The 12252-nt window shown below is 25.7% G+C and overlaps 2 protein-coding genes across 2 annotated transcripts in view; both read right to left on the bottom strand.

The window, feature by feature from the left end:
• RhoGAP15B (RhoGAP_ARAP and RA_ARAPs domain-containing protein RhoGAP15B) overlaps positions 1 to 6482 on the bottom strand; it is a 105828-nt gene extending 99346 nt beyond the window's left edge. Inside the window, exon 1 of the mRNA XM_067273718.1 lies at positions 6479 to 6482. The gene's annotated coding sequence lies outside the window, so the exon portion shown is untranslated. The remainder of the gene's footprint in view (positions 1 to 6478) is intronic.
• Positions 1 to 11798, bottom strand: part of LOC136978072 (sodium- and chloride-dependent glycine transporter 1-like) — a 38419-nt gene extending 26621 nt beyond the window's left edge. The window contains exon 1 of the mRNA XM_067273722.1: positions 11663 to 11798. Within this exon, the coding sequence (XP_067129823.1) occupies positions 11663 to 11698 (36 nt within the window). The 5' untranslated portion in view covers positions 11699 to 11798. The remainder of the gene's footprint in view (positions 1 to 11662) is intronic.
• Positions 11799 to 12252: the final 454 nt, after the last annotated feature.

Genomic DNA, 12252 nt, shown 5'->3' with positions numbered 1-12252 from the left:
GTTAATTAGACTAATAGTAGAAGTTAAAAATTTATTTTTCTTATTTATCTAAAGGAAGATGAGAGAATACAACAAACTTTTTATCCATTTTCTATGATTTATAAACTGAAAATATCACGCGAGTACTCTCACACGTGGATGATTTCATTTACATAACTTGGAAATTTTTCTTAAGAAACTACAAATTTATAAATTACCCCAAACATTTTACAATAAAGCGTGGGTCTGTTGCTGAATCAATAAGAATCATTGCATATGCAGAGTTGTATTTACACTTAGCCTAAACTCAGCAAGCTATATAGCTTATGGCCTTATGCTCCTAAGCTTATTATTATTGGGTGAAAGAAAAACGGTCGCTTAAATTAATATATTTGTGCTACAGTGAGTCTAAATCTCTAAAAAATGAATCTAAATCCGGCCCTAAATCGAAATTTAGATTAATTTTCAGTCCTTCAAAATGTATAAGAAAAGAGTTAAATGGATAATTCGTAACAACGTTAATTCATATATTTTTTTATGTAGAAGAAAGCAGTACGTAAGTAAACATACAGGGTAGCTCAAGTTAGTTGATCGTGTAAATTTCTCGAACAAACTATTAAAAGATTGTGTATTGAAAAAGAAAATTTTCATTTTAAACAATGCAAGATTCGTAAAAGTAAAGCTTTTGAATAAGGAAAAATTTTAGTGTTTTTAAACTAATTTTTCGCAGATTCTGCATAAGTTATTGTACCCCAAGAGACGTTTAACATGAAGAATTTTATAATTTCACTCGTAATATTTACATTAATTAAAAAACATTATTAAAATAAATTGTAATTTTGAATTATCATCAGAGTTTCCAGTTTAATATGACCATCATGTTACTAAAATATTAGTATCCGTTGATTGTAAGTTAGTAAGTAATACTTACCCGAGAAGTACAGGTACATTTAAAAATACGATTCATCGCCTAAAGAATAATAAGAGAAGTAACGATGATGACAGATCAACCTTAACGATTTAACAAGAGACATATTTCTGTTTATTACATTTGAAAAATCGATAACTAGGCAACAAAAGCTAATTTAAATTTATCGTTACTTCTGAGAAGGAATGAATGAAAGGTAAACTGAACCGAAAGTAGCAAAGAACATCGTGACATGATTTTTTTTTCGTTTGTTTATTGTTTACGCCCTCCTAACATGAATAAATTAATAATAAAAGTATATCACTTGTCGAAGAACAGTGGCTGATTAGGGCGTAGACTCGAGAGAACCTTTCAATATAATTTTATGCGATGTAAAACACAATACAAGGTCTATAATAGGGAAGAATTTACACGTAAGCTAAACAAGCTACAACTTATAGCCTCATGATATAATATTGTAACGATACCTCCTAATGTTTATAAATATAATATTGTTGAATGGAAGAAGAAGAGCCTCTTATATGTAAAATCTGAAAGATAATTTTAAATTCGGTTCTATCTTAGTAATGAATAGGATAAGTAAATAAATTTAAAATCTTCAAATCTATAACTTGTCTTTAAACTTCAACTTTACTACTAGAGCTTTAACAAACACAATTAATTTATTATAATATTATATAATTCCAGAGAGACTGATTTATATTTATAACAAGAAATTATATATTGTGACGTGGTCACAATGCCGAGCTGCAATTTTTAATCATATTTTTCATTTATCTAATTTAAAATATATTTTTTTCCATCTAAAATTAGCAGAGACTTGCCCCTGTACATCACACTTTTCCTTTAACAACAGGGTCGTGCCGGTCGTCTATATAAAACCTTTCAGGAGGAATTTTTAAATTGAAATAACGTGACTTCCGGTTTACATCGAAGTTCGTGTATAGTTAATCGAGGGCCTCCTACCTCTAAAGTTTCCATATCTGATTTCGTCTTTCATCTACATAACTCCATTCTCGAGATTAGAGGAAGACAGGCGGACAGTGGGAATTTATAGGTCAACAGTTTTTTCAAATTGAAGCCCAAAAATCTCTGAAAGCTCTTGAGACCCGTAGAATTCAAAATCGATCGCATATGCAAGCTTTATGAGTCAAATAGAATATTTTATTAGTGATTTCTTAGAATGACTACGGACGATTCTAGTAATAAAGAAGAAAACATATAATAGGATCAAGCAGGATTTATTTCTACATTAATTTCTATCAAATCACAGACATTAAAATGAAAGTAAATCCTCAATTGTTATTTTTACAAACAAATGTAGGAAAGTGATCATTTACTATTTTAATAATAATGTTTAATAGTAATTATTATGCACACTTTAGCATATTTGTATTCGCGAGTTAGCTTTCTTTTCACTGATACATCCCGGTACCTTAAGATTTAAAAACCTAGAGTTTTGCTCATTGCTGATGCCTGCATCAGCAATGAGTAAATGTTTAGGAGCATGCTAGACATAGATGCAGTGTTTCATATTCAATTGTTAAATTGAAAGAGCTAAGGGCTGGCGATTACTACAAGGGTTTGCAATTGTTATAAATTATAGTAATGTTTCTGCGTTGTTATTTATAATGACAAGTTTAATTCCATTGTACATTCTTTCGTGAAGGCTAAATTTATTTTATAAAAAGAAAAGGGGGGAAGACAAACTTGTACTTATTCGGCGTGAAGTCTTTTATTATTATTTATTTTTTTATAGTTCTTACGCGCAATTACTTTCCTATACGCTAAATTAGCATCAAAATGGCCGCCTTATATTCATCCATAACAGTGTTTTCAACTGGAAAATACTGACGCTTGTTTTAAAAATTGCATTTTCTGTCATTAAATATCAAAATAACTAATTTACGTATACATATATAATGATTAAAATTTATAATTAGAGTTTTATTTCCTTTTGGTTTAGCATCTGTTATATAAATTGTTCTTTTATAAAAACTTTTGTTCGGTAGCGTAGGCTATAGTTTTAGCTTTAATTTATGCAACCTATTTTTATGCTCTTTAGAAAGAATTTTTCAATATTTAAACAATTTAGATTGTAAAGTCATGTGGCGAGTATAAATAAGAAAAACTTGTCTGGCATACTTCTTTGTGTCATTCAACTTTAAAATGTCATTATCTATAATAATGACGTCCATTGAAACGAATTTTGTGTAGTAGATGTTCGAATATATGGATCTGTATCGACGATTATATGGTCCATTTGGCCCACTTATAGGGATCCAAAAAGTCATTTGGTTTTCTCACTCAAGAGCCAACAGGCCTCTCTCGACATTTAAAAGACCTCGAGAATATATTATATTATACATTTTTTTTACTTAACATTAATTATAAAGTAACATTAATTGACACGTTATTTTGTATTTGATTGCTTTTTTTTACAGAACCAACTAATTAGATTTTCTATTATTTGGATCATGAAAACAAAATATATCAATAGATTTCAAAAACTGCATCTACGTCAAAAGATTTTAGAATTATTTTTATAAATAAATTTATATAAAATTTACTTATTTTATATATTTTTATCACTATAAAAAACTGTGTCAAGTTGTAAATGACCCAAATGTTTGTTATGATTTCGCAATAGATTTTATTTTATGTTTATGTTATGTAACGTTTAAACAAAAGCCCAACAGTTCTTTATTCAAATAGAAAAGGGGCGTAGACTGCAGGCATTGAATAAAGGGCAGATTTAAAAGATTAGAAAAAGAACAAGATGCCTTAATGAATGGTAGGTGTAACTCAGGAAATGAAGACGAGTTATCGTGTGTTCTCTATAGATCTATTAACTATTTTAATCGAAAACATTTTTAGGATAAAAAAAATTATTTATATATAAATGAAGTAACCAACAACCCGTAGCAAACAAGATCTATTCTAATGCAGGTAACATCATTAGAGATATTATTTTCAAAGCCCTCCGAGCATTTTTTCATCCACAATAGAATGGCCAGCTGGTGAATGACTGGAACCTCAATTTGGCAAGATTGCTACCTTTACTGCCTTGGCCATTCTATAATTTCATTAAGATGTTGGAGATAGGTTTAATACAATTTTGTTTTTATGCAAATATAAAAAGATGTATTTATTTTTGGTTAAAGGTGAGTCATAAGTTCACTCTGCCCCTCCTTGAGTAAGCCTTTGATTTATTCTATCCTTTTATTCTATTTTTATTATATTTTAATTTGAACAATATTATAATTCGTTACATCGCTCTACTCTCCCATATTTACGAATTAGGCCAAGGACAATAGATTAGAATAAGTAAATAAAGGGTGTGGTTAACGTTTATTAGCCATAGGAATAAAGTAGGACGGTTTCCTATTGAGAAAAAGGTTTTAATTTCCTAATAATGCAAATGATAATAATTCTAAATAAAGTTGTTTAGAATAGTCTGATGTCAAAATGTCGAAGAGGTTAAAGTTTTATCGGTATTATTCTAATTCTTGAATAAATTCACGTTCTAAATTAAGAATTACTTTAATAAAACATTATCCATAATATCCATTTAAAAAAATAATTCTCGTAAAATTCTAAATAAATTCAATTTAATAAAGCAGAAACTGGCTTTTACAAGTAGAATTTGGCTCATTCTAAGTTACTTCTTCGTGTGAAGTAAGTTAAATAGAAGCATCAAGCTTCCTCGAGACCTGCTAGAAGTTGAGAGAAGCCAGAATATAAAAAAATTATAATATGTTTTTAAATAATGCAATGTGATCAGAAATAGATATTTTCTTAATACACAGAATATACAATGAAATTAATCATTTGTAACAAATGTTTTTGAGGCATTGTAAATAAATGTTCTAAATGCCCTTGCTCGAGGTAGGGCCTTGTTTTCTTGAAAGTTAATAAGAATATATATGAAGATTAGTAGTTTTTAATTAAATATCTCGTGTTAACATGGGTCCATAAAGGTTAACTTTCTTAAAAGAAAGATAATTAGAAAATATTTTCATTTAATCTATGGTAATTGACGTATCTTACGAAGAGTTAAAAAATTTTATTTAAAAAATATCTTCAATTTTTAAAATCAGATATTGTTTCGGTTTAATTCATTAATTAATCTAATATATTAATAAAAAACTATCCAATTTTATGAAAAATCTAAAAGATCTTGAATTATCTGTAGATATTAAGAAAGTATTAATATTATGTAAGCACTTTATGATAATTTAAAATGTAATTTCCCTTCAATAATAATAAAATGTGCTTATCATCATCGCCTACGCAATTTTCTATCGAGCCAAATTCGTGACGAATTATTCGTCATTGTTGAATTCCAACTTTAAAATTTGTTCCTAGAATTCAATATAAAATCCTTTTTTGTAACTAAAAAAGCAGAATTATTTAATTATAATTTCCATATGAGATATTACGCATTTTTACTTTAAAACGGGTATATTCCCCAGTTTTCCTAATTCTTAAAACTAAATTATTCTTATATTTGATTCAATAATCTTGCTACAACTGATGCGTTGTATATGCAATATCTTATAACGAAGTCTATTCCTAATAGAGCAATATAATGGCTTATATACATTCACTTTAACGGGGTCAAAGAAGTCTGTTGTTTTTATCATAAATTAGACAATAAAGTCGTTTGTATCTGTTCGTATACTTTAACTACTACAAACATAATATATTACCTTGAAAATTATACAACTTATATTCTTTAGAAAGTAAAATTCATAAATATTTGTGATTAATTTTTACGGTATTATAAGCAGAAATTTTTCTTTATTTATTTCAAATAAAATATCATTCCTGTTCACATCACCGTGAAATATTGACTGTAATGATGAATAAATGTTTATAATGTGAACAGTACTTTTATGTTTATAATTATAGTGATTTGCATTCAAATGCATTCAAAGGACGAGAGGGATTACAAAATTCGAATTTAATGCAACACGTGCTGCAATATTTACAATTTACAACTGGTAAAGTCCATAGCATTAAACTAATACGAATGAATTATATTTGAGATTTACAAATTAGAATTCTAAATAGTTTTGCATTAATGACTATTGAATTTCTTATCAGATAAATTCTATAAGGTAGGATACGTATTAAGATGTACAGGTGCCTGCTCCTAAATGTTCGTGCGAGCCTACTATAACACTATAAATTAAATTAATAAAATTATTTTTAAAATGAGTGAATTAATTATTGTTTGAAGTTTATATATTAAAAATTGTTGTACATAGTTAAAACTTACAATAAATAAAATAGATTTTTGATATAGCGAATGATTAAGCTCACTTCTTTAAGTGTTTATAGTGCGAGTCCACTGTATTCTTGGTCTTTTTTAATTAATTTATTTATTCACAGTAAGCCGGTATCCACTAGCCGCATACTTAACATTTACATATAGAAATTAATTTTTGTTGATACTGAATAGTCTTATGCCCTTAAAGACGTAAATGTGTAAAGTTACACACTTTCAGTTTTATTTTTAGTCACGTTATAACAAAGTTTCATGGTTTTATAGTTCTATTCTTCTACTGAAAACGATACTACGTGAACACATTGTTTATGAAATTGAAAATGTGCCAATTCATTGATTAAATCTATTGTACTGTACCTTGTGATAAAAGTAGAAAGTTAAAAAATAAAATAAATATCCCAAGTCAATGGGTTTTGATAAGAATTATTTTTTACGTAGACAGTTTTAAGATAAAAAGACTATAATTCTTCAACCATATCTTTCAAATCGTAACATAGACTACATGCAGACCTTTAACAGTGGGCCTCTCAAGCATGCGGGCTATTGGCTCGGGCCTCAAAAATATTTATTATAAATTATTCATTACATTGCGTTATATATATAATAAGGCCTTTCAGGTGGTATAGTATATATATTGCTCTCGCTCGACACCTGAAAGGTCTTATCTACATATTTCTTATCATATCCAATTCATTAATATTTATATTTAAAGTGTATATGTTAATGAATTAAAATGCATTTACATAAGTTACAAAGAAATAAAGTAAAGCCATTGTTATCAAAAATATAGAACTTGTTAAAATTCTGTTTTTAAATTTAAAGATTTTTTTCAAATAATAAACATACAAAGTCGAAATTACAATAAATATATTTTAAAAAGTATGTAGTAAATTTAAATTAAGCAACAATAATTGTAGAACATAAAAGTAAAAATAAAATTATTATTATTATCATCACTTGATAGGTACGCAATAAAATATAACAGACAAATGATGACATTTCAAAAGCTTGTCTTGTTGCTTGTAATTTATTGCAAATGTGCTACTATAAATGTATATGTATATATAACTTTAAGAAAAAATTTAAAAAAGTTTATTTTCTCACCATTACTCTTAGAACTTTCTAAGTGAAAAACTACCCCTTTTTATTAAAAATTTTTATGGAAACTTATAAATGTTTACATTTCTATTAAATTATTATTAAAAGAAATAAATAAAAAGGAAGTTTAATATCAAACAATGACAGTCAATGTACTAGATTTATCTAAGAATCAATGAAAATTTTCACTTCCTGTAAAGAAATTTAACGAAAATACTAATTTTACAAATATATTTGAACATTTTCTCTGCATGGTCATTATTTAACGTCTCCATATAATTAAATCATTCTTTAAAATCATTAAATCATCAATCAGCCAATCAATCATTAAATTCAATCAATCATCACTCAATAATAAAATTTATTTCAATAGAGAATCCATTAATAATGATACATTAGCAATTTTTATTAAGCGAGGAAAATATTTTTAAATAATAATAATAATTTCACATAATTCTTCTAAGTTATGATTTTCATACAGTTTCAACACATTGACATTGCTATGCTTGATAGTTATGATATTTCATTTCTTTTAATCAATAAATAACATTAGAACTTTCTAATACATAGAAACAATTCTTAAAAGATTTAAAGAAAAAGTTATTATTTCTTGCTTCATTTTTCAAATGATTAAAAGTCAATTTTAATTTTAATGTATTCGTGGTACTAATTACTGGGCCAATAAATTACAAAGAAATCTATTAATAATTACATTTTGTTTCTGATAATAATGGCATAATTAATTCTGTTATAATTGTAAACCAGTTAAGTAAGTTAATTTAAAATTTGTTATAATTTGTAAATTTATAAGAAATATTATAATATCTATCTTTGGATTTTTACAATTATTATTACAGTTGCAATACAATGTTCTGGAATCAATTGAAACAATTGATCATCCATCATCAACAGGACATTGAGGAACGGAAGACTAATCTTGATTTTATTATGAGGAATTTTATAATTTTACAACCATTTTAAGAATGAGGGACAGGAATGAGAATATAAATTATAAATTATAAACAAAATTGTATTTTTTATGTGTAAATTTTAAAAAAATAGCAAGTTCTTAAAAGAATTTTGTGTAAATTACTGTTTTTTTTTCAAATTATTGTTGAAATGATTTAAATTTTCTGCATTAATACATGCAGAAAATTTAATGCAGAAAATGTTTTAAAAAATTGTAAAACGCAATGTTTTTCCTGTTTTATTAAGTGGGTAATAATCGTGACTTATCATAACTTGTTCCTGAATACAATTCTCCTTAAATATTGCAACATCACGTTAAATTTATATTAATCACTAATGAAAATATTTATAAACAAAAGTTATATCACCATAGATAAATTACGCGAAATTCTATTACACAAATGAAGTTTTGTACACTATTCATGAGAAATATTCGTACTATTTAGTATTAATTAAAAGTTAAATTTGATATTTAATTGAAACAATGATTATGTTTGATACATGATAAGTAAAGATTATTATTCCCGCACACGTAAAGAATTATGACAAAAAAAGTCTAGTTACTTATATACAAAGGTTAAACAAAGAAATAATAAAAAAAAGAAAATAACAATAAAATAAATAAATGAAAGTGCAGTGACCTGGCAGCTATAATGAAACTATTATTAAGGGTCGTTGTATTCCTGTAACCTAGAATATATTTAGATAAAAGCAGGTATAATTATAATTGAAATTATAAACCATAAAGTCAAACAGAAAAGTGGTATAATTTCATAGTTTCATGTTAAAAGAGTAAATTGTAAAAAGGGGGAGACGAAAAGTATTATAATTAATACAACATTCTTCTTTGGTTTATTCAAATTCAAATTAACCAATCGTGTTAACGAACGCTCAAAATAACGGTCATTGTTTTGAAACTGATTAAAATACATTTTGTACTCTAATAAATTTTACAAAATAAAGAAATTTAAAAACTAATCTCCATATAAAGGCATGACATAAATTTGTAAATTACTTTTAATAAGATTAATAATAAAGTAACAAAGGAAGACATATAATAAGGTTAATATTATGATTAATATTTTTCATATGAAATGAAGTGAGAATTTATCTTCTTATCCAGAATATGTTTTAAAATACTGATAGGAAATACGATAAAATCAGCATTCATTGTATCTTTTGCAATCAGTTTATTCACACTTTTCTGTTGCAATTTCCAATAGATGCAGGATGATAATGCATTAGATTTTCCAAATCAGATCACTCATTGAAAATTAATATACAAAATTAATTTTACTCCGATATTTTCAGTAAAAATGGGCTATACCTTTAAAGGAGCTTATAGCGACTTCACGCTTGAATACTCAACCGTTTGAGTCTTGAAAAGGCCCCATATTCATGTTGTATTGAGCACCATAAATATGAACCCGGTATTATACCTACATAATCTATGAAGAGCTACGAAATTAATGATAAAACGAATAATTTAACTATTTAAAATTTAATTATTTCCAATTATTGCTCCGCTTCCGTTGAAAAACAAGTTACAATTCTAATTAAGATTGTAAAGTAAGTCAGTAGTTCCTTCGTTGTGATTTTAAATATGTTCGAGTTTTTCTATTTTATCCTTTGTGATCTGGGATCTGTTACAGAATATCAATTTATATTTGTTATTATTATTTTCAAATAGAATTCCGGTCTCGAGGTTCAAGGTTTCGAAAAACCTGTTTTGATGCTCTTTAACCCTTTGCAAAGGCTTCCATATTAAAAAATATATTAAAGCAATCTGAAGAACTCTGTAAAAACGAGTTCAATGTCAACTAACCATCGACCTAGGTTGGGAATTTCTTTCATCCCTGTTGACAATGTTGGAAAGTCAAACAATGATTCTTAATTTCATAAAAATCTTTTGATAGAGCATTAGAATTACTCATTTGCAAGTTTTAAACGAACAATAATGAGAAATAAATTAACTAAGATAACAAAAATAATCATTTAAAGAGATATTTAAAGATTTTTATGTTAAAAAGAGTCTGTTTTTTTATTAAAAACATATAAAATCATGAATTTATTTAAGTTTTCTTCATCAGCAACATATTTAAGATGAACTTGACTAATTTATAACTCTGAAGCTTAACAATATTGAATTCTTCAAACAGAAATAGATCTGAGAATTTAGATCTTTCAAGAAATCCATGATTCCAATTGTAATAAATGACAATACAGTATTATAAAACTATAGAATAAATCATTTTAAATCATATTTCTAAATTATTTTAAAAAATTCCTGTAAAATAATTCAATAACACACAATATTTACAATATATTTTTTAAGTGAAAAATGTGAAAACTTTACAGATGCATGGTCTAGTCTTACCCTATAGGTCATGCTTATGTAAGGTTTTTCCCATTTATAAATATAAATAATGGTTCTACATGTATACAACTTGCACTTTTTATATCACTAATATTTTTTTTTATGATAAATAAATAGAGATTTTCTTAATTTAAGTATAATTTAATAGTATAATTATAATAAGTATAATTTAATAGTTTCATCAAGTATGCAATCTTGTTAATAAAGTAAGTAATTACAATCAATAAAATAGTATAAATCATAAAAAACATTATATTTTATCTTATATGATTAAAAAAATGGGAATAATGTTTAACTAAAACATGAAAATTTTTACGAAAAGAATATTTTTTAAAGATTTTCATAGAGGAAATTTAGATTATTCTCTAAACTTAATTTAAAAAAAATTAAATTATGATTCTAAAGTTTGATATTCAAAACATAGAATCATAAATTAAATACTGTATGTAAAATTTTATAGCATATTCTTCCTCATTTTTTTCGATTATGTATATATAGTTCTATGTGTTTAAATATACTTTTTATGAGTCTCTCATTCTCGAGATGAATTTTGTGGTGAAATCGTGACAAGATTTGATACTGAAGGTCACTGGGCCATTAAAACACACAACTATTCGAGACAAAAACTCTACCTCTTCCTACTTAATCACATTATCTTCTAGTAAACTTATGCATAAAAATATCTAAAATTACTTTTACTACCTTCTCAATCCACGAAATTATTAAAAATATTGTTAATTTAAATTTTTACAATGAATGTTGTTGAAATTATTACTTTATCTCGCAAAATAAAATGCTTTTATGTAAAAATTACTGTTTAAACACGTGTTTAGAACAGTATTTTCTACATTTAAATAAAAAATATTTAATTAAAATATATATATATATATACATATTAAAATAGAAAAACTTCATGAATTATTAAATAAAGAAATTAATAAATATTTAAATTAAATTTTAAAATATTTTATTTAATTGATTAAAAAAGAAAAATAGAAAATGCGGATTTAATTCTTACTTTTTGGTCATTTTCTTTTCCGTTTTTTCCCGACATCCGTACAGGTGAATATGCAACAAGTAACTACTATAAAAGTTTGAAAGGTGTGATCATGTGACCGTATAGCGTCACACTAACAGGTTTGGTTCTTGCTGACTGAAATATATAATAGGAAAATTTTATCCGTCTCTGCAAACCTCATTTTTACAATGATATGATTGGTTAATTTTACTAGAAACAATTCACAAAAATTTTCCATAATTATTCTCATAAATTAACTCATTTTAATTTCTCATTATATTTTCGAACACTCAACACATAAACGTTTAATTGCATAGTAATGAATTTATAAAAATTTATCAACTTATAAACTATAAGATTAAGAATTTTTCAGTTTATAAGTTTATAAATTCGTAGCTTATAGGACTTTTCAGCTAATTATATACAATTATATGACTTGTTTTTAATTTTTAAAACTGTTTATATAACTATTAAACTGTGTTTTTAAGTTATAAAACTGTTAATTTTACATTGTTCAACTAGTTTTTAACTAAAAAATGTATACTTTTAATTGTATGATTTTAATTTTCACTATTTGAAAAGCATAAAAT

The sequence above is a fragment of the Centruroides vittatus genome, unplaced genomic scaffold (genome assembly GCF_030686945.1).
Source record: "Centruroides vittatus isolate TY-2023 unplaced genomic scaffold, ASM3068694v2 contig_487, whole genome shotgun sequence".
Lineage (NCBI taxonomy): Eukaryota > Metazoa > Arthropoda > Arachnida > Scorpiones > Buthidae > Centruroides > Centruroides vittatus.
The sequence above is the reverse complement of the archived record's forward strand: the minus strand, read 5'-3'. Positions and strand labels throughout refer to the sequence as shown.